Raw genomic sequence first — 24082 nt, 5'->3', positions numbered from 1 at the left:
TTTGCTCTTCACACTATAGTTGAGTTAGCTGATCTACGGTGAGAGTTGGGGTGCAAGGTTTCCCCCCAGTAACTTGAAATTTTCAATCCGTAAAACAAGAACATCAGCCTCAGAATAAATACCATTTATTGGTATTGCTATTTAGACGCTGTGGTCTGAGCACCGAGCGTTTTGTATGCTGTGACAAATGTTAAGGAGTATCAAAACAGCAATAGATCTGATAGTGGCCCACAAAGAATGTTACCAGCGAAAGAAACTTGCTGCCTTAAGGAAATGGCACCGTTTCGGTTATGCTTGTCCTCTGGGAGTGAATGCAGATTTGTACTGGTCCATTTCAAACACCCACAACTCCGTGACTATTTAAATGAAAATGGTATCCCAGTTGATAATCACTTACAGCTGTCCACAGAAACAGGATTCGGGCTACAGTTATCCAGAGTTAGGGGGAAATTGAGATCTGTTTTCATCATTCAATTAAGTTTTGTCTTGGACATAATATTGGCAGCTCATCTGAAAGCCTGCACATGAGAGGCTTGCAAAATACTTCATTTTTCAACATCGTACCCGAGGAATAAGGGTCTGAGATGACAGGCGTTATCTATGACAAATTAATACACATTCTTAGTCATATCCCTGGCGCATTAGATTCCCTTTTGATATGAAATGAAGTTTCACCGTTTTGAAATGAAGCTACACCAGCCCTCATCGAACTTTCAGACTGTGTTTTGAAGCTGGACTTCTTGAGTTGTTCACTTACTTTTACTTTGTCTGTGAAAAGACCAGATGTTTCACTTATTAAACATGGTATGGGCGCTCACTGAATGATCAGTCCAGGAGGGGGTGGACTGGTTGTTCATAACGTAATTAGAGTTTCTCAGAGTAGGTATTGAGTAAAAGTTGTACAATGCATGTTGCTATTGCGTTAATATACCCATAATACCTGTACTTGCATTTTTTTTTAGAATTTCTTTCATGATTTTGCAATTTTCACGATGCATGGTGTATAGTGAATGTCTTTCCATTATCACAACTCAAAAGCAATTATTTCGTGTCAAGTTTACGTTCAATTACATGAATTTTAAGGTTCAAAAACTCAGTGTGGGAGCATTATAGCCTTAGTTGTTGATGCGCCAATAAAACCCAAACCAAACTCAGTGTATTCGACTAAGGTTTATTAAGTCTTTAGAACGATCAGTTGTTTTTCCAATTGGTCTAGAAAACGTTAGCCCGTTAAAAAAATGCAATAATATTTCTTTAACGATAAAACTGGTGTGCTGCTTCTTGAAGACAATTTTTAAATAAACTTACCCTGTCTATATGGTCGATATCCTTCACTAGATAGGCTACTTGGACGGCCTCCGCTTGCACCTGATTGGCTAGAGCTGGAGTTGTTGCAAAGTTCTTGTCTTTCTGATATTGCCATCTAGTGGAAAGATTAGGCATCATTTAAACAATTTTGGAAAAATTTCTATAATGACTTCTAAGTAAGCAGAACTGCTGTACGGAAGTTGTTTTTGTTCTTGTTTTCGCATTCATTCATTTTTGAAGTCATTGAATTGTATATTTGATGGGAAATCACTGTGGTTCATTATTTCAGTTGATTTTAAACAAGAATGATAACCGAAAAGAGAAATTTGAACACACAGTATCTGAACATGCACAGAATTCATTTAATACATCTTTAAGCAAAAGTTCACTAATAAAACATATAAAATTGTAAGTATATGAAAGGGTATCGTTTATTTCTTAGTTAAAATAGCTGTAGACCTTGATACTCTAAAAGGTTTATTAAAACACAATTACAACATTTTCAAGATTGTGTAGCCTTTATAAACAATATATGTTATACGAGTATATTCAAATATAATATTGATCGGTTTATTTTTAAGGTATGTCTGTTTAAATCTACGTTAAAAGAAAGTTGACATTTTCAAACAAAGTTGAATATTTAATAGATAATTTGTGTTGTTTCAATTCTTGTTGATGAATGCAGGCTTCGGGTCATCATAAATCTAACCAAGTTATATGAGCTACTGATCCACTTGTTTCTTATTCAATAATTCCTCACAGGTTTATCCCGTCTTCTTTAGAAACTTCCGGGATAGCCCCTGGTTGGAACTTTTCCAATCTAAAGGAATCTCCCTTGAATCAAAGGGTGCCCTCATAAGTAATGTTAATGGTTCAACTGATATATATGCAGTATAGGTTCACGTGCTCTTGTGCCAGTAACTTACTGTATATGCTTTCAATTGCAGAAGCTTCATTGCTTTTAGGTTCGACTTTTTTCTAATAAACAATATTGTGTAAATTTTAGACTCGCACACTTTTCCCTGTCTGCTCTATGGTCCGTCATTTGGTACCAACAATTTCACACGCATTATAACTTATAATTTTTGCAAATACTTTGCATCGGTCTATACAGACAGAAGGTCTTTCATAACGTGGAGAGACTGTACAATTGGGGCAGAGCAATACGAAATTAGCAATGCTGAATTTTTATTAAAAATAAAAAGAAATTCAAGCCTAAAGGCAAGTAAGGTTCTTGGAGTTGATGACATATACACAGTAATTTTGGGAGAGGCAGGAAGAGAATATATAGAACCATTAGGATTAATTATTGGGGCTTCATTGACTCGTGAGTGATTATTGTATTGAAGAAGTGTCAATGCAGAAAGGCGAAACGAGCAGCTACACACCGAACAGTTCTGACTTCAGTGAAAGAGAAAATCATGGAGGCACAAATACAACACGCGGGCATTGAGATAGAAATGGAATTCTGAAAGACACATAACGTTTCTTTTTTTTTTTTAGGGAAAATCATGTTTAATTAACATTATTAGCTATCCTAATTATCATGATCCTGATGTGGGAAATAATTCGGATTTGTGTATTGTATTTTATCACAAGGTTTGACTCAGTTCCCTCAAGAGAGGTTACCGTATAAGCTGGAACATATTGAAGTCGGGAGTAAGGTTCTGAGATAGATAGCATGGTGGTTATAGAGCAGGGAGCAAGGAGTTGTGATAAATGGTTACTCTTCAGACTGGTTTAACGTTAGATGTGGTATCCTGGAATCGGTTCTGGGACAACGGCTGCTTCTGATTTTCATAAATGAGAGCGACGAAGGGATAAAGGGCATGATGTCAAAATTTCCAAATCGTGCGAAGAGTGGTAGAATTGTTAATAATCAGCGCCAAGCAACGCTATATTGTGATCCATAGCAGACTAGTATAATATAAAAATCATCACACAACTTAGTTCCAGTCCATACTGTAGCATTGTAGCATTTTATCCACCATGGTGCAGCACAAGGAGCTGCATCATTAACTAATATTATATTCTCCAGATTGCAGCAAAAGGAACTGCGTAAGCCGATTACCATAACTCCTATATTGCCGCATAAATAACTGCGCAAACCGGTTTATCATATATAAATAGATAATCATATATATTTAGATAATTTAGGCAGATGGGCTAAGAAGTGGCAACTGAAGTTTAACCTTGACAAATACCAACGTACCAACTGTGTAGTACTACACTTAAGGTGGTAGAAAATGAAAAAGACCTGGGAGTAATTGTGCAGTCAGATATGAAGTTTTCTGAGCAATGCAGACAGGCTGCCAGGGCAGGTCATGGGGTTTTGTCAATGATATATAGGAATTTTGCTAGCAGGGAAAAGGAGGTGATTGTCCCTCTGTATAAGGCAAATGGTCAGACCACGCCTTGAGTACTGCGTACAGGTCTGGAGGCCTCATTTTAGGAAGGATGTAGATTTGCTTGAGCGTGTACCGAGAAGGGCAACAAGATTGGTGAGAGGAATGAAGGGATCCTCTTACCAAGAGAGGCTTAAGTTCTGAAAATTGCAGTGGCTGGAGACTAGGCACCTGCGCGGTGATCTGATTGAGGTGTATAAGGCCTTGAATGGGTTGAGCACGCTGAATTCTGATGGGATCCTTCCACTTGTTCAGATTACGAACCTAAGGGGGCATAAATTCAAATTAAGGAAGGACAGATGTAGTATAGATGTGCGGAAATTTGCCTTTAGCCGGCGGGTGGTTAATTGCTGGAACAAACTTCCATCTGTCGTCGTGGAAGTTGATAGGTTGAATAAATTTAAGGAGGAACTGGACAAGCATTTGGAGGGAATAGCGTGATATATTTTTTTTTTGTTTTGTTTTTTGGCTGATGCTGCATAAGCTCATACACTTGCTTTCTTATATCACATGCCACTAATACTATATTGCAGAACAAGGAACTGTATTGTAACCCATTACCACCTGTTATTAATATGCACGGCACAATGAACTGAAAATCCTATGACAACTGCTCATCCTACAGACACAGCATCATGAGCTACATCCATATGAATTAATGATCCGCATATCCATTCACGACATCATGAAATGTGTGATGAAGGAACTATAATCTACATTCATCGCAAAAAATAATAATCTGCAGCATACTTATCCAGAAGCTTGTTCCTTTACTTTTTGCAATGGTGTTTTTCCACAAAATTCTTGTGCCATTTAACTTTTTGGCTATCCTGGGCAAATTTTCGTAACCAGACTAAACTGTTACAGAAACCCTTCAAATATTCTTCCGTTTCAGATCACCTATATACCAGCCGGAGCCACTACATATCAATGACTCCCTAACATTGAGCAGTGTAGACAGATTGCAAGGAAGGCCCATGATGTTCTACTGATGATTTATCGAGAATTTGCTTGTAGAAATAGGGAGGTCATAATGCCGCTCTAAAAAACACTTACAATATGGAGACTACAGAACTTGGAAACTAGGCACTTCACAGCGGACTGATTGAGGTCTGCAAGGCTCTGAAAAGGGACAGTAAAATGAAAGAAGACTTATAAATGAGTCCAGAAGTGGAGGCCATAAATTGAAATTACAGGGAAAGAGATTTATAATGCACTTCAGGGAGTTTTGTTTTATCCAGCGAGTTGTTAATTGCTGAAATATGTTTTCTCTGTGGGTAGCGAAGGCTAACCCACGAAGGTAACTTATTTCAGCAGTTTGGGTAAATTCAAAGGTCAACTGTATAGTTACGTAATTTACAGCAAAACACATTGGTTGTTATTATTTTACTGGTTATTGTTTATTATATGTATTTATTATTTAATTTATAATTTCTATTTTTTTATTTATAAGGTTTTTTAGTTATATTTATAAGGACTACCTCATTCGGTGAACTAAGCAATACTATTGTTGGTTAAAATTCGATAAGTCTGAAACCTTAAAATCTGTAAAGGCATATTATATACAAAGGCCGATGCTAATATTCCATTCATCAGTGCCTGATATAGAAATTCCAGCACTCAGCGACTGTTATTAGAAGACCAGGTGGAGGTAGGCAACAACGTTGAAAGAAGATAAGTTATTTTCACTTTTGCACCGAAGAAACAGATTCAAGACTTGTATTTTCATTACCGTATTAACTCCAATGTGGATTGTCCAGCGTCTCTTGAGACTGTCAATTTTAATGCCTCTCACTCTAATACCTAAGGTTCCTCTATTTTATTAAAGTATATAGAGAATTAATTAGGGACAATACAGAGGGTCCCATACCTGTTTTAGGTCCCTGCTACTCACTCGCCTGGGGGGAAGGCCTTCCTTCTCCATATCCCTCTCTTTCTTCCTTGCTCCTACCTATTCTACACCATCTACTCCATCCACGGATCACCTCTGCTCTTGTTCTATTCAGAATAATGGGGGCCCAGTAAGCGTTTCTATCTACCCCGACACGGGGACAAGTGCTGGGAGGTCCCTTCTAGGTGAGCGTGCCATCCAGTAACTAAGTGACCAGTCGAACAACACAACAAAGTACTATCCACATTGAGTGGTTTTGCAAAGTTGCGCTGCTTCACAGAGTACTTACGTGGATTTGTGGGGAACCGGCTAAAAACATACTACCACCTAAAAAGGTATACTATGTCCACTGTGGATAATACAGTACTGTACCTTAACTAGCATGAGAAAAGAAGCAAATTAAATGCAGCTTGACTTCATCGAAGTTGTCTCCTCTTTCAAAAGCACCATTAAGTGTGTTGTAATTTGAATAAATGCCTGAATATTTTATATTATCGATATTGTTATTATCACTAAATAATATTCCATTTGAACAATTTGATATTTCTCTTGTATGCTAATAAAACAAGTGCTCAATCTCTATGATTGTCATATTCTGTTCCTCACTATTTTTGCTTCATTTAATTTTCATGTATTGCATTGTTACAAACACTTTGCATTTTTATCAGTATGCTATAGATATACGTACTGCAATTGCTTAATTTCCCTGTTACTGTGCTTCAGACTGTAAATAGTTCCATATATATATCTATATATATGTAAATAGCTTTCGTGGCTGATTAGTAGGATTCGCCTATACATAAATAAATAAATAAAACGCCATCTTGGCTGCATTCAGACCTCCTGGCCGTCAAAGGAACGTCTGTGTAAGACAAACACAGAGAAGAGAACTCTACCATACAGTTGAGGTTGCATGAGTGTGGCCACTGTCGAGACGATTGATGGTATTTTCTCCTCGCATCACGTCACAAAGTACCTTAATTGGTGTAGACGGTGTGTGTGTTGACTTTAAAACAAATTTGGTGTGTGTTATTTATCGATAGTCCAGATTTGTTCATCAAAGACTTCCGAAAGGTACATATATAATTAAGGGATTAAAGCATGCATTTCTCCGATAAAATCAAGAAACGAACGCCTTTTGGAGAGACGAAGCGTGTTGATTTAGACGGACATCTCTTTAGGCGAGCGTAACAGCATTTATATGCTTTCGGGGATCATAGTAACTGCACAGAGGTATAGAGATGACATCCTGAACCCCAGTATGAGAATTTATGTAAGTACAGTAGGGGAAAACTTCGTCTTGAAAGAGGATAACGCTTATCGCATCATGTCCGATTGGTTAATTACTATCTAGAGATGAACACCATTGCCCGTATTACTTAGCAAGAGCGATTTCCTGACCTTAATCATGGAGAGCATGCTTAGGATGCTCCTGGAAGACATTATTACTATAACTAACACTGCCGTCTCCTCGGGTTTAGGAGTGCCCCTCATGGACCACTGCTTACTGTTGATGAGGCTTGGGCCTCATCAACTGTAAGCAGTGGTTGATGAGGCTTGGGCCTCATCAACAGTACGCAGCATTTCCGTGAGATCGGTATTACAACCAGGAGCATCATCTGGTTTACCAGCAATTGGCATCCAATTCGTGACTTCATTGTTGATTAGTAAGTCGTTGTCCACGATTTGTGCATTCGCATTAATTGCCACATTCTGTAAATCAATCTGCAGTAATTATTACACATCAGCCACTTCTGAAGTCGTCGCCCAAGTAATTTTACGAGTACCACGATGTGCCCTGTGTTGTGATTGTTGTTTAAGTTTAGGAAATGTGTTTACTAATGCATTTCTTTGTGTAGCGCGATACAACTACCACAGTAACAGTTGAAAATAATTGTATTGACTGCTTATAGAATATAAAGAAGCGACTGTTTAGTATAATTCCATTGAACTCGGATTAAATTTATACGTAATTCAATTCTTAAACGTAGTATGTCGAGATGGATGTACATAATTTAGTTAATTTGGATTGGACATTTCGTCGTAATTTCATGGGTAACCTCGCAAACCAGAGAGAAGGCAATTTCAATTAAAAGTTATCCGTGTATAGTAATCCCATTAGAGTAAGTTTCAGGCGTTCGCTATTGATTGGTACCGTGCGCGCTTTGGGGACAATATCCGATTGGTTGATGAGGCTTGGGCCTCATCAACAGTACGCAGCATTTCCGTGAGATCGGTATTACAACCAGGAGCATCATCTGGTTTACCAGCAATTGGCATCCAATTCGTGACTTCATTGTTGATTAGTAAGTCGTTGTCCACGATTTGTGCATTCGCATTAATTGCCACATTCTGTAAATCAATCTGCAGTAATTATTACACATCAGCCACTTCTGAAGTCGTCGCCCAAGTAATTTTACGAGTACCACGATGTGCCCTGTGTTGTGATTGTTGTTTAAGTTTAGGAAATGTGTTTACTAATGCATTTCTTTGTGTAGCGCGATACAACTACCACAGTAACAGTTGAAAATAATTGTATTGACTGCTTATAGAATATAAAGAAGCGACTGTTTAGTATAATTCCATTGAACTCGGATTAAATTTATACGTAATTCAATTCTTAAACGTAGTATGTCGAGATGGATGTACATAATTTAGTTAATTTGGATTGGACATTTCGTCGTAATTTCATGGGTAACCTCGCAAACCAGAGAGAAGGCAATTTCAATTAAAAGTTATCCGTGTATAGTAATCCCATTAGAGTAAGTTTCAGGCGTTCGCTATTGATTGGTACCGTGCGCGCTTTGGGGACAATATCCGATTTCTAATAAGGTAATTAGAAAGTTTACTGAATTAGGAATTTACTTTTTTATCATATGACTAAATTTAAAAGCCATAAATGCATAAAGATTTTCGAATATTGGTTATCTGCCCACAAAATGTTATTTTCACAGAAATAGTGTGGTTTAGTCAGCAAGAGCAAGGCGCAGGTGTTCGCAGTAAACAGGACAGAATACGTAGATATTTTAGTTTCCAAATGAATTTTGTTATGCATCACGAGATCACTGCAATGTTAAAACATAAAGATTATCTGAGTTAATTATGACGGATGCAGTTATGCCATTTAAAACTAAAAATTTGCAAGAAATGTTTTGTTTTAACACTGGTACGACCATTTAAGTCAGAGAAGTTTGAAACTAATCATTTTTGACGAGAGTACAAACATTACTGTATATAGCAGTCAAGTCGGAATGGTTCCACGGTTAAGTCAGATGCGTGTGCAACTGCAATCCCGCCCTTGAGCAACGCTAGCCCTAAAATTGTGGTTATACTCCAGCTCAACCACTAGGTCAAAGAGCTTACCATTTAGGCGTGACGTAGTCAGTGGTAAGGAGCGTAAGTGCAATAGCACTGGCTCTTTGAGAGGCCCATGGTTCAAGCCCGTGACTGCTAAATACGTTTTGTCGTGTATTGTGTGTATTTCAGTGGTATTGACCTGTTGATTTGGATGTTCTGCCTGCTCAGAAATGCCTACCCCTCTCTACATGCGATCAGAACTACCACTGCGTTTGAAGAGGTCTCTAAGGATTCCTTCCGTTGTCGGGCTTCTTGAGAATGCTAATTAACGAAACCACTATACTGTCTCTAAGAACAAAAAACAGGTTTTCTAGCCTTTGCAGATTTCCATATGGGGCTTTCACGTATTCTAAACTTGGCTACCCCGTAACGCAGCCGGCGTTTTAAATTAGTTTAAATGATAATCATGACGCTGTCGAGAAATCATTGAACTATTTAACCTCGCGGTATTTTCTGCTAAGTTATTATTTAAATTAGTTTAAGGGTTTCTGCTTTGAAACGATGTTTTCATTTTCCTTCTGCGTTGAGTCTCATTTAACTGATGACAGACTTGTCCTAATTTTCGCTTCGTTGGATTGGTGCAGACCTAATGGCGCTGTGCAGACAGCTGGGACCCGGATATAAACTACCACTTGTGAATAAATGGTAGTACTCTCACTTTGACTATTGGTTTCTGGTTTTCCTAAAGAAATGTGGTTTCATAAAATATACACAAAAATAATTTTATCTACGTCTACTAAATTACCATTCCAAATCATACATAGAGTTCTGGTGGGCTCATACCGGGCCATCTTACCCTGACAGATAGCGTCGTTCGACAGTCTCCCTCATCAACTACACACCTCGGTGCTGGTACTGTCGTGTATGGTTCGGCGTACTCGTGATTTTCTTCATTGTGATCTGAAGAGATTTATGGGATACAGTTTTAGTGAGAATGCATACACAACACAAAGGTGGTAATGATTGAACCACCTTCAGTAAAGTTTAAATCATATTATTATGGTTAGTATCAATATTGGTCTTTAGATGTAGAAAAGCGTCATCAACCAATACCTAAATATAGTATAACTTTTTGGTTTAATTAATATTATAATGGTAATTTTAAATACCCAAAACTAACTAAGTTTAGAAATAATAAAATTCTTAACTTTTAGTGGTTTGTTTTTAGTACATTACAACTTTCGTGATGTCCGCAGGGTCGAGATGTTATATAGGTAACTTCTTTTTCAAAACACAACTTCCCTCAGCCGTTTCGATAATCCCCCCACCCCCCCAAAAAAAACCTTATTTGATATCGAGATATTTCATTATCCATTTGTCAAACAGATGCAGTTAGCACCCTGTTTGCATTGAATCCATGTTTCTCTGCAGATGATAAATGAATTTATCTATCTTTTAACTTTTTTTTTTTTAGAAATGATATTTTTAACAAAACGAGAGTGAATCCTGTAATGCGAATCCATTACTAGTCCAATTCATGGACTAGTGATGACAGCTTTTAGAAGTGATAAAAGTAATAATTTTCTGAACAATAATTTAGAACATGGAAAGAGAGAAAACGAAATAAAGATATAAATAAATAATAATACTAATAATATTACAGTACGGCGTGGTTGGAGTGTATGCGAATATTAAATGAATATACAAGTTGAGTTTTATTGACTGGAGATGTGTTTTAATAAGCAAAAATAATCGAATTTAGATCTGAGGAATATTTCATCTTTTCAGGCCTTCCACGTTGGATATACCATTTTTTGAACAGATTGCTATTATTAATTTTATATTTTTGTTTGATATTTTTTAATATTATTGTGGAGTTCAATGGTACATTCGTATAGAATACATTGAAACGTCATAGGAGCATGTGAAATATAGCTGTTGTTTCGAAGTGACCCCCTACTCAACTATGCAATCTTCTTCCATGATGCTTTATTGTTTTGCTGTTCCTATTCTGGACAATTTCCCCACTTACTGCAAACGTAAAACCTTCATCATCTTCCAGCAAAACATCGCCGCCTATGTTTCTCACATGAGAAATTTGTTTGTTGTATTTCAATGCTTCCCTTTCTTCCTCTGCATGCGCTACACAATAAAAAATCAATTTACTCGACAAAGAGTACCCCCGGATGCAACGACGTTATCTCGTTTTGTTCAAAACAATTGGTTATAATGCCCCATTTTAGAAAAAAAATGTATCTGAATGAATTTGTTTATAAAAACAAGTGGAGAATATGAATTTATATTTCATTATTATAACAAAAGAAGGAAAGTAGAAGTAACTCTTGTCATTTACTTTTAAAAAGACTAACGTCTTATTACGATAATAAAAAAAGCATTTCCTCACATGAATTGCATGATAGAAGCGTATTTAGCTAATTATGAATTGCTCAATAGATCTTGCCTCCTGATTACAGTCCTTGCAGCTAGAAACCATCACTACACTCGTTTTACTGCGCATTATTAATTGAGAATTTACTTTTCTTTTTCTTAATGGAACGAATCGATACTATCAACCCTAAGTTCAGTTTTATTGGCTGGAAGGATTTTTTAATAAGCAAAAATAATCGAATTTAGATATGAGGAATATTTCATCTTTTTAGGCCTTCCACGTTGGCTATACCATTTTATTGAACAGATTATTTTTGACTCGGGTATTTTTGTTTGCATAGCACTGATATTTTAGTTAAAATTATCGTGGAGTTCAATGGAAATTATACTGAACACCGTTCACTATACTAAAAGATAAATTCAGGCGAATAATATATCCGTATTGTACTCCAGGTTCTTTCTTTTGTTTATAATAAAAACCAGCGGGCACAATAGCTGGTTATAATCCATTTCAATCATAGTTAAATTCAGAATTCCGGAAACAAAATGTAGCACAATGATCAAATTCGAGTTTCCGTAATTTTGATGTGAAAAGCGATCAGAAAGTGTTTCTGATGATCAATTACTTTGTTTCTAAAGTCAGAAAGGATTCGCAATGCATATTTTGCCCCTATAACAATGAAAGCATTTTTTGGAAAAGCGGTTTAATAAATTGGTTTTCAGTTTCTAGCATTTTTATAGTAAATGAATTAAAATAAATAAATACCTACTGCGATGACAGCTGGGTGCAGCAGAAACTGGTTTCCTCGAAGGCGATGAATAATAGGATGTCTTTCCGTAAGGATCAGGATCTTTACAGTCTTTCTGTGGGAATTCTGTCAGACCGACTTGGTCGCTGTGTCTTCCTTTCCATTCTTGACAATCTGAGGGCACAAAAGTTTGAGTTAGAGCAGTTCTTCCACCATCAAGCTTACATTAGAAACTTTTTTGATTACTCAGCAGTTAACTGGCCTCGTTTTCTGGCCGGGAGCTAACCTTTTATATCAGTCTTTCCTAAAGCTACGAAAGCACGAGATGCATGCATAACACTTTGCCCCACGGTCTTTAATGGTAAAAATTGCTGTCACTCTTATCACACAAGAATAGTCGATTTTACCATGTCAGAAATCATCGAGATTTTATATTTTGCATGTTCACAAATGCAGCAACGGCTCTGTCGAGTTTTTGCTACTGCTTATTGAGAGGTAAGGTTAAATGCAGCTTGAGTAGAGCGGAATTTATCAGCTAATTGCTCTTCGACGATCGATATAACTTGCAGTCCTCACAATTAACCCGATTTGTGTGGTATCAGCATTACTGAAATGGCAACGTTTATATCTGACACTAAGAAGTCTTGGTCTAACAGAGGGTGACAGTTTTAAATGAGAACCCAGGAAGGGGGGGGGGGTATAAGTTCATCTGAGAGTTAGAGGTATGAAATGTTCGAGTAATATTCATTATTCTGTGCATAGTGTCTCCATCTGTCGATAACCTCTAAAACTGCGAATGGACATGCTTGAAACCAGTAAATTATTGCACATGCACATGCGTGAAACCAGTTTATCTTCATACATAGCGTTCAGTAGAGAGGAGGTCGTGTCCATGCTTGAAAATTACCTCAAAACAGTCTTTCGAAACTAATCAACTTGATGTTTTGTACGCAGTTACAATAACACTATTAAAATCTAATCTGCAATATGGAAACTTGTGAAAAAAATTTCTGGGAGAGTGAGAATATGAGTATTAACTGAAGAACATTTAGCACAGGTTACGGTGAGCTTGTCCGCAAGTCCATGCAAATGACTAGGGAGGTCTGCACATCACAAAGAATTTCCATACAAAGTGCATTCCGCCCAGACCCTTGGACGTTACACTGGACTTTCTTTTCTTATGAGGCCTAATTTCATCCGACTATGCGTAAACTCTCAAAATACTCATCTGTTGTGTCCAGAACCTTGCGAAAATTGGAGTATGGTTGGCAAAGGTCCGCTTCAGGATTGTTGCATCCTCGATTTTCACAGAAAACGTAGTCCTTGAATTCCAATCACATCTCGTATAGGAGGAGATTGTTAAATCGTTCTTTCAGCAAAGGGGTGTAAGTTACGCTTCACATGCCTATTGCTGAACTATCCTTCCTGTTTAGAGACTGCATAATTTCAAAAGCAATGTGGTTACCATGCTCACTATATTTTCGCCATTAGACTTATTTTTATTCGGGCTATGTCTACAATAATAATGCACTTACTATGGAAGAATTTAACAGCAGTATGTATATCCAAAATCACCCCCAACGCTTCGTCGTCCTTAGTTACATTTTGATCAAAATGGTGATCATTTTCAACATTTTTTGTTGAGAACTGAGCAACACCAGAAAATAAAGAATCTTACTTGTGAATTCCATCTCTACAATTAATTTTTTACTCTAAGTTAATAGTATTTCCATTCAAAGTGATCAATATCACCTAGTGTCAACTGCATGCTAACATTTTTTTTTTTAGACATTATTTCGATATACTTGGGCACAAAACGGTCGGTGAAGCAATGAAGAGTTTTAGATTACGAACAATCCATTTGCCTTTGTCGGATAGATTGGAATTGGCTAAGTCACCGACAAGCGGATCCCATCTGCCTTGTTTATCGCTAGTCATTACTTTCCTCTAAGGATTATCCATATAGCACCACTTTGAAACTAACCTAAGGGAGGGCGAAACTTCAAATACAAATTTGCTCACGAATAGAGTTTCGTAAAGGAAGTAGCACTGTAGTAAGTAATAAGGAGTTGTTCCCTTGTGGCTCAGAGTATCACTACATCCGGTCTTTCGATTCCAAATGGTGATTTCGTTAAGGGTTGCTTTCCGACAAGATTTCAGAATTCCAATGTTTTAGACTTCCTAGACCGATTGCCTCACTAATGACGAATTTAACTGGTTATCTAACTGCGCGAAAGTCTCGAAATGGTTTCCGAAATCGAACACTGGACGGATGAGAATTCTAATGCTAAATTCTCTCATTTGACGATTTTTAACTGTCTAAATTTGCTTCATCATATAGTTATTGAATTCGAAAGACAGTTAATCTTTTTACATCTTTAATAATAATAAATGTAAAACATGCATATGAATAAACATACCAAGGAGCACATTAAATAAAGTTGAACAAGTTAACAGCTAACAAATTTCTCAACAACTCTTTAATACGAATCACTTCATCTCAGTGCAACTAACATCATTTCTTGTACCTCCCTCAGTTACTTCAGTAAGGATTACAGAATCTTCTCTGGAGCATTCTGTCAAATTTTGTGTGTAGGATGGACAGTTCAGATAACTTCGGTAGACACCTCATCAATGCATCCAAAACATTTGCCGGACAATTCAACTTCAGAAAGAAACCAAAATTGGTGGAGTCACAGGCGGAGAAACACTTTCTGTCCATAATTCCCCAAAAGATCAACAATTTCTTCAAACATTTTATGTGTTGTTGATATATTCTTTGAAATTGTATAACTTGTTGTACCTGTTTAATCCCCTTTTCTATTTCTTGTAAAATTCAAATCTTAGAAGTTTATCAGTTGTATTTTAATTTAAGTTATCCCACGTATTTATCTAACGAAATATCCCATTATTTTCTAAACGAATACAACTGGACGATGTGCCTTTTATGTGTGATCCTGTTCTTATGGAACTTTTCGACGTTGCTTTGGGTTACAAAGTCTTCCACTTGTTCTCCAGCAATGCCTATTTATCACATAAGTCACAAAGAGAGGAGGTGGAGGGAGAGAAGCGAGATCGTGCACGAAGAGCCACCATGACGATAGACCCCTCGAGGCTTGCCGCTGTAATCGGATGTTTCACATTCCGCGCAGTCAGTTTCATAATCAATCTCGAATTTACGAGCTAATTTCCGAAACATTTCTAAGCGAAATTAATCATAGCTTGATTGCTCTCCAAGAATGTGGCAGTGGAGAACTGCTCATAATCACGTAGAAACAGGAACGAAAGGGGCTGAGATTGGAATGAATCGCTGCCTATTTCGGGCGCTGGACTAAACGAAACTCGCAAAATGTTAATCGCGCGTGTAAAAGTATGCAATATTTTCTTACCTCCGGTGCTCCCCCTGCTGCTCGTGTCCGCCTGTCTTCGTAAGCACACAATAACAGTGATAATTACGATAACCAGAACGGTAACTGAGATCACGACTGGCAGTAGTATTGTGAGGTTCTTGTAGAAGGGCAGAACGTTGTCTTGGGCGGCATAAGGTGTAAAAGGCTTCGAGGTAGGAACTAGAAAATAAAACAATAAGGAGAAATAATTAAATAGCAGCTCAGTGATGTTTGATTAATATTTGTGCCAATATTAAAGGCTGCGCATTCATTTGTGTTGTGTCTTTGTTTGTCTGATGCTTTTTCCAGTTCGATGGTGAGAAACAGACTCGTTCGAGAGACCGTTCGGAAAAATGGCATTGCAGTTCAAAAAATAGTAGTTTTTTTATATACTTATGGGGTAAGGCAAGTTAGGTAATGCGCTCATTCCTATTTCAATTGCATTCAGTTATCAAATGAGGTACTCCTGCAGACTGCGCTCAAGAAATGTTTACCACAATTTCACCACTTGATTGATGGGTAGAAATGAAGTGCAATTTGCGTGGCGGCACATTTGAGGGAGCGGAGGCATGGGTGTACAAAAGAAATGGGGAAACTGATTGATATGAATAGTGATATAAAGAAAGTTATCCTAAGAATATTCTAAATGAATCCTGACATTTTGAAAATGGTCGGAGCTACTGTTCCATATTTATAGAAATGTTTCTATAGGGAGAGCGGGAACTTGAGGGGCTTTGGATTTGGCCATTAAAGCCGTCAATGGACTATGCGCTGAATATTTGGTGCCAGTTCCAGGTTTTCTTTTGAATTAAAGCCCGAATGTACGAAATGTATTTTCGTTATAAGTGGAGATACGGATATTCATTTGCAAAATTTTAATACATGGTGCCCATAAATTATTGACTATATTACAAAGTATCATATAACAGGACTACGAGATATATCGGCAAACAGTTTTTTTTTTTTTTCAATGAAAACGACAACTCAAGAAAGTTAAATTATCATGTAGGATGTCCAAACGGTTTACAGTTTCGCGCAAACTGTTTTCTACTATTTGGGGAGTTACGGAAGCAATTGTATCAGTGGTTTGCTTGCAAAGTTCACCATTATTTTCAACAGCCAGAAGATACATCCGATTCTTCACATAACCCCACAGAAAAAAGTCCGGTGGCGTTATTGGTCAGGGAATTGGTCCTCCCCATCATCCTGGAAAATGCCCAGTGAGAAATCGTCCCACAGTCAGAGCCCAATGAGGAGGACCGCCATCTTGCTGAAACATAATGTTCGCTTGACGTTCTACTATCTGCCAAATCGCAAATGTTCTAGTATGTCCAAGTAATTGTTATTATTTATGGTTCAGCGAAGTAAAATGGGCCAAACACCTGGTTACTGGAAAGTGCGTACCACACATTCAATTTTGGGGAATCCCGTTCATGCTCACTAAAGACATGAAGGGTTTCGCTTCCCCAGATCCTGCACTTCTGGCAGTTGCTTACTGGACAGGTGGAAAGTGCACCCAGTTTCAATATTGAATTTTGTATGCATAAAGTTTCAGGCGGTGGCTGAGAATCTTGTGAATGGTCGATCGGGACATTTCCAGTTCTCTACTAGCACGACGGATCGATTTCCTTCGGCTGCATGTAAAACTTTCACCAACATTTTCGACATTTACCACAGCTGAACAACTGTAATCAACGCTAGCGACATCTACACGATGCTCTATAAAAACTCTTTGAGCGACTCTTTCAAATTACCTAAACATTATTCATATATCAGTTCTAGTTTGCGCTTAATAATAGTTTGTAATGTGGTCAATAATTTAAGGCCACACTGTGCAATTTGGCTTGCCTTGACAAAGTTCTCTAAAAGGACCAAATATGGAATTTAATGAAAGTAATCCGTTTACTGGGAGAGACTTTCTGAATGCGGAATAATTCCTAAATCAGTTAGGCCATCCACGCATTTTCAATGCCCCAAAAATTATGAAGTTCAGGTTAATCGGAACCTCCGCTAGTTTAGATAAAGTTTCTCTTTTATTCAGAATCCGTAGCGCTGCTTTATTAAATTAAATTAAATAACAGCGTTATTAAATTAATAAACATTTTCATTACAAAGAGAAACCACTTTTAAAACACCGACTTCCTTGTTTTTTATGTCCAAAGGGCGACTATATTCCCCGAAATGCTAGTATATATTGCGACAACAGATGTAACTGTCTCATTACCAAAACTAGAGAGGAAAAAAAATTGTTTGAAATTCCTGGACGATTACTGAGGCAAAAAATAAATAAGAATGAGAACTGGATCATAGTTACTTAGGAAAATTAACTATTGCTTATCTAACACTAAATGAGAATGTAGAATACACTTCACACATCTAAGGAGTTTGTCACATGATAGCCTGTGTGAGCAACAGAGAGATTCACTTGCGTTTAATTCTATCTTCGAATAAAAAATGATGACAGAATTATTAAAAGGGATGGAACAAAACCCGAACTTCGCAGTCGCACAGCAAATATTCATGAACCCCATGTCGCGTGAGTTTTGGGTGTGTAAGGGAGTGGTGTAGCAACTTACGTCTAGACCACCTTTGGGTCTCAGAATAACATCCATTAAAATGATAAATTGCCTAACTGGTGTGAAATTCTCCATTGGAACATATCATCACGATGACACGGAGTTGAATAAAACTCGAATTATAAGCGTGCTTCAGTTCGAATAAATCTGTATAACCCCGCCTTAAAAAAAGTGAGTAGTAAGCTAGCAGCGGAAAATAAAATTTTGTATGATGTTACTAACCACCAAGGAATATTTGTTATGGTCGTTCTGAAAGGGAGATGTGATTTAACAGAATTTTAAACCTTTAACATTTTTCGTTAAATCTCCTTCAGTTTCTTTTATTGGCAATAGAAGGAAATTTAACAAAATTCCTTCAACTGCCAATAAAAGGATGGCACGAATTAAAAGTTGCGTTTTCGTTGTAAATTATTCCCTGTAATTTAGAATTGTTGACTTATGGATTCAGTTGTACACGTACAATAACGCCATTGGTATTTTTTTCTTTTAATTTCTACCAAAAATAATAACATGCATTAAAAGGTACGATGACACCATTCTTAAAATATGCAATTTAAGTTCTGTAGAAATATCAAATTGTGATGTTTAATTCCGAATATTTTTATTAACTCAATATAATTCATTAGAAGCTCCACAGGGAGCGCAATGGTTGTAATAACTTTTTTCCCCCTGTAAACCTGGATCGTCTTGAATGGTTTGAAAATGAATCCCATCAACACGAGAAAAAAATTTTATGGGATTCTTCCAAAACGTGGCTGGATTAGTCGGTGTTATCTCACTAAAACTCCGGTTTTGCTTCCAGTAAGCAGCCAACCCACTGAAGAATACACGCAGTTACAGACAGTGTGTTCTAATGTCTCACAGCCCTAGTTGCTTTCAGGCTTAACACGCACCTGACCTAACTTGAGCTGAATAGAATGTTTCATCACCTAACAGTGATCAGTCTTCCTTTACAAGTACTAGTAAGGCCAAACAGGAGATCGGACTTTGTCTACATCAGCCAAAAGAATAATAATATTAAATACTGTACTAATAAAACAGAATACTCACACTATTCCCATTCTCACAAGATAACCATCTAATTCCGCTTTGAAATTAACCAGACTCCGAGCCTTTTCTACATTAGGAAGCAACTAATAGCAGGATAGGATTCAACAACCCTGCGCATCGGTGAACTTCATGCGAACCAATTTTCTCTTATTTTCCTGAAATTTTTATATTCCCCACCTACCTGGTTCTTGTTTCATCTGCCAGAGTGAACAGTCAATCGTATTTCTCCTTAGGATTCTAGTTGTCAAACTTTGAAGTCCATAACTTCTAAGCCCTTCTTCAAATGTACGTTCTTTTGCACTCGTTACTAATCTGGTCGCCCTTGCTTGAATCCTCCAAAAGGTTCTGTCTTTTTAGGCGCCGTCTCCATACCTGAATGCAATATTCCAAGTAAATGCGGGGTAACCATTGTATTTTATAGAGGGACAATGACATCTTCCTCCTTAGTAGCAGAAGTCCTTGTACAGAATAGTTTACGCAATTATACAAGAAGAGTTTACACATTTATGTAAGGACCTTTTGTAATTATGCAAGGGGTTCTTGTATAAATCACGGACAGAACATCATATGCCTGATTATACTGCATCGAAAAGTTCATATCAGATTCAGTTGCAACACCTTGTCTTTTTTCGTTTTGAGCCACTCAAGGGGAGTTCCTTTCTCCCTGTCCTGTACGTGATTCCACGATTTCTGTTGACCTTACATATAGAAGCATTAAACTTTAGCCATTTGTCATTTCTCGGACCATACATGCAACCGATCATTTTGAAGCAACGTAGCCTGGTTAAAATTATTATCCACCTTTCTCACCGTTAAATCATCAGCAAACCTTAACAGCTTCGCATCGATACCTTAACAGCTTCGCATCGATACCTCAATAATTATAATTATGAAAATTAGAAATAGGAGGAGCCCCAACATTGAGTTGAGGAACACCATTTGTTACACTGGTCCACCCTGAAGAAGTTCATTTATATCAATCGTCCTGTGTTTTAGCCAGCTTGTGATCCAGTGTAGAATATTATCTGTAACTCCAGCTTATTCTGGATTGCATAGCGGCCTTCCATGTGGGATGGTATCAAAATCTTTACTGACGTTTAGATATATAGTATTGAAATTGTTATATCTAAACCAGCATCCAACTGTTCTCATCAACAGTCAAGTAGATGATAGTAATTCAACAGACTGGCATGATCCCCCCTTTAATTAATCCATGACTGAGACCTAAAGGTGATCCTGAATTTCATCCTTAACCATAGACCCCCATGATCTTTCCTACTACTAAAGTAAAACTCGGTGGCCAAGTAGTTCAGTAGTTCCCCATCTTCCTTTTGACGGGGGGATACAATAGCATTTCTCCAGTCCAAAGGGTATCTTTCCGAATTCTAATGATGCTATATGATATTCCAACGAATGATACATTCACAAACAACCTTTTTAATTATAACTAATACTGTATATATGATCCTTCCTTGGGAACTTTGTTTATACTTTAACCTCAGTAGTTTTTCTAACAAAAACTTCTCCGAAATCACTATATTAATTGTTTTACAGTATTATGACTCCTTAGCATTCCCTAGAGATTCGAACTTACTTTCGATGAGAAGTATCTGTTAGACTTTTAAGATCTGAAGACTTTGATCACCGGTACGCACACGTTTGTAATCTTGGCGTTCAATTCCTTGAATGTTTCCACAGCATATTTGTATTCCACAGCATATTTGTAGCCTCCCCAGTTAATTGATTTCGATAAATATTTCATTCCATTATAGTCCCCTTTCTTGAAATCCAGTCACTCGCCTTTACCCCATAGATTTCTTTGGTCACAACACGTTTTACGGTATTGTGATCTGCCTGCTCTTTATTTATGTCCTTTTAACCATGGATTGTTTCAATTCTAAAGGTCCACATGGACAAATAGTTCAAGACGACTTAATTACTGATTTCCTGTAATTATTTACAAAATTTATACAGCTCTTAAATGACAAATCAAGACAGTACTCCAGTTGAGGTTCATATCAATCAATATATAACAGTTAAAATTAGGCGAATCAGAGTTAGTAACCCTCAGAAGAAAAATAGTTCTAGATTTCAAAGAATGCATATCTTTCAACCAGAGATCGCTTCCTATATGGTTTGCCTGCGCAAAGATTCGCAGGATCGAATCCACCGACAAGCCTTTCATACAGGTAGGCTTCTTAGTGAGAACACGAACCCAGATATTAGAGGACCTTTGCATTCTCTCAGAGATGCTGAGTGAGCAGCAATCATCCATCCAATTTGTTAAAAGCACTTTTATGTATTGTATTCCCGGCTCAAGTATTCCAGTCTACAAGGGACAGGTTGAAGCCTCCCATAAATAGGCATTAGTACCAGCCGAGTCATTCCTTTTACCTACAGAGATTTTTCTTTGGCTTCTTTTATTCTCTTTATTGTGAATGTATGCGTATAGTTAATAGATAGATAAATCAGGTTATAATATGGCAAATTATGGTTAATCGGCTGCGTGATCGTTTGGTGTGGATACTATCTTATATATTTATTATTCCTGCGCAAAGAATCTGAGTGATTGTCCTGCCATCTATCGGTAAAGAATAACACCATTTTGCATCGGTTAGTTTAAACCGGTGTTTCCCAACGTGGGTCCCACGCCCCACATGGGGGAAATTTGATTGTTCAGGGGGGCAATTCAAAAATTGCTCGTCTAGAGTTTAAAACAACCGCCTACTATGACTTAACTTGTACAAAAGAAGAATTGTTGGTAAAGTCTCTGTTTATTGCTCATACTGCAACTGTCAATCGTACTATTGAGGCTAGTTATGAAATTTCTTTACTCATTGCTAAATCTGGGAAAAATCATACTATAGGAGAGAATTTAATCAAACCATCAATATCAGCATTTCTTAAAACAGTTCTGGAAAAAGATGACAAAGACGTGAAAGCTATGCCACTCAATAACAATACTGTTAGCGAAAGAATAGATGAAATGAGTGAAGATATTGAAATACAACTTGTTGGAAAGCTGAAAACAAGAAAATTCTCAGTGCAAATGGATGAATCAACTTTGAGAGACAGTGAAGCCGTACTGATAACTTATGTAAGATATATTGATAAAGGTAATTTTGCTGAAGAAATGTTATTCTGTAAATCGTTAGAGAGCACCACTACCTCCAAAGATATATATAATAAGCTAAAAAATTACTAAGATGACAATAATATACCAATGAAAAATATAACCTTGCGCTGCAGATGGTGCTCCTAATATGATGGGCAAGAAAAATGGCTGCTTAAAATTGATGAAAGATGAGAATCCAGAAATGCTTCTTGTGCATTGTGTTAGGGAAAACTTGTCTCTTCAAGCTTTTTTGTGAAGAACAAAATGAAGACCATGTTAGACTTTTACTTCACACTGAAGTAAGGTGGCTCTCGAAAGGGAACTGCTTGAAAAGATTTATGGAACTATTTGATACTATTAGTGACTTTTTAAGTGACAAACCTAAAATGAAGCATCTGTTAACGGTCGATGGTAAAGCATTTGTGAGTTTAGCCGATATCTTTGAAAAACTAAATATACTAAATAAACAACTTCAAGGAACAAATAAAACTCTCGTCGATGCAAAAGCGAAGACATTTGGTTTCATTACATTTATTAAATTATGTCAAAAATATATTTGTAAAAAAAGTTTGAACAGTTTCGTTATCTGCAAAAATGTGAAGTGACTGATACCGCTGTATTTGTTATTGTTGATCAGCTGAAAATTCTGTCCGATGATTTAAAAGAAAGGTTTTTTTGATTTAAAACAAATTGATTTTCCAACCTGGATGATGCAACCAAATGTTAGTGGATTTGTCTGATGTATCAATGCAGTACCAAGAAGAATTCTCAGAAATGCAAAATGATGAGTCAGTTAAAACTTTATTCAATATAAAAGAAGCGATGACATGGCTTTGTGATGAAACAGAAATTAAATACCCAAATTCAACCAACTTTGCAAGAGAGCTATTGTTACCATTTTCATCTTCATATTTAGCTGAATGTGGATTTAGTTCCATAAATGATTTGTTACTAAAGAAAAGAAATCGACTGGATATCACAATGTCTATTATATGTTTTGAAAATTTACTTCCTATTTTTTTCTTAATTTTTCCTAATGATTTCTTCCTAAAACCTAAGTCTCGTGTCCTGAACAAGTTGTAATTAGGCTTCATTTAGGGAATAATTCAATTTTTGAATATAAAAAATATATATATCGGTGTTTCCCAACGGTACATAGGGGGCATCAGAAGTTTAGAAAGACTTAGGTGGGGCATGGTAAAAAAAAAGGTTGGGAAACACCGGTTTAAACTGACGGATTTTTACCATAATTTTATTCAGCTGATGATTAAAGCGTCAGAAAAATAATTTCATATTTTGCATACTTCAGAACATTCCTAACGTAGGAGTTACGAGAATAATATTTAAGGAATTAATGTGCGTATGTATACAGTATTTTTAATGTACTCAGTGATGCGTCGGTGCTGCCATCTATGAACTTAAATTTGAATTGCTGAATAAACATGCAACGTGTGAAAGTTTATTAAGTAGTTTCGATATTATTATTATTATAACTTTTAACAGATTTCTAGATGCATTTTTAATTACAAAGGTCGGGTTTGTTTTCTTTAGTGGACATTTCTTTAAAGAATTCACGAGTTTGTGTTTCTTTAAATGTAGTTCGTGGGACGATTGTGCTGCCATCTATGAGACTAAAACCACATTATTGAATCAAAATACAGTGCGTTCATGACACTAGCAACTGCCGGCCCCAGAATGTACACACGTGATTGGGAATATTTTCTTAATATGAAACAGTTTGCTAGCTATTTCTATATTTCATTATATTTTACATCTGTTTTTATCTATATATAAAAGAATATTTTGTTTTTTCACGTGCACACTTTTTGCTTTCCGCAAGGCGGGGCTAACTGATATTGCGTCATACTACCACAAAGTGATTGACAGGTCTGTCTCAAAGACGCATTTCTGTAA

At 36.9% G+C, this 24082-nt stretch overlaps 1 protein-coding gene across 1 annotated transcript in view; it reads right to left on the bottom strand.

Annotated features, from left to right (window-relative positions):
* LOC150084457 (cell adhesion molecule Dscam1-like) overlaps positions 1 to 24082 on the bottom strand; it is a 304207-nt gene that overhangs the window by 4783 nt on the left and 275342 nt on the right. Inside the window, exons 23-26 of the mRNA XM_090375236.1 lie at positions 15428 to 15593; positions 12060 to 12212; positions 9758 to 9861; positions 1309 to 1423 (exon numbers count right to left, since the gene is read on the bottom strand). Of these exons, the coding sequence (XP_090231362.1) occupies positions 1309 to 1423; positions 9758 to 9861; positions 12060 to 12212; positions 15428 to 15593 (538 nt within the window). The remainder of the gene's footprint in view (positions 1 to 1308; positions 1424 to 9757; positions 9862 to 12059; positions 12213 to 15427; positions 15594 to 24082) is intronic.

Source organism: Mastigoproctus giganteus, chromosome 6 (assembly GCF_048544385.1).
Source record: "Mastigoproctus giganteus isolate SK-2022 chromosome 6, ASM4854438v1, whole genome shotgun sequence".
Lineage (NCBI taxonomy): Eukaryota > Metazoa > Arthropoda > Arachnida > Uropygi > Thelyphonidae > Mastigoproctus > Mastigoproctus giganteus.
The sequence above is the reverse complement of the archived record's forward strand: the minus strand, read 5'-3'. Positions and strand labels throughout refer to the sequence as shown.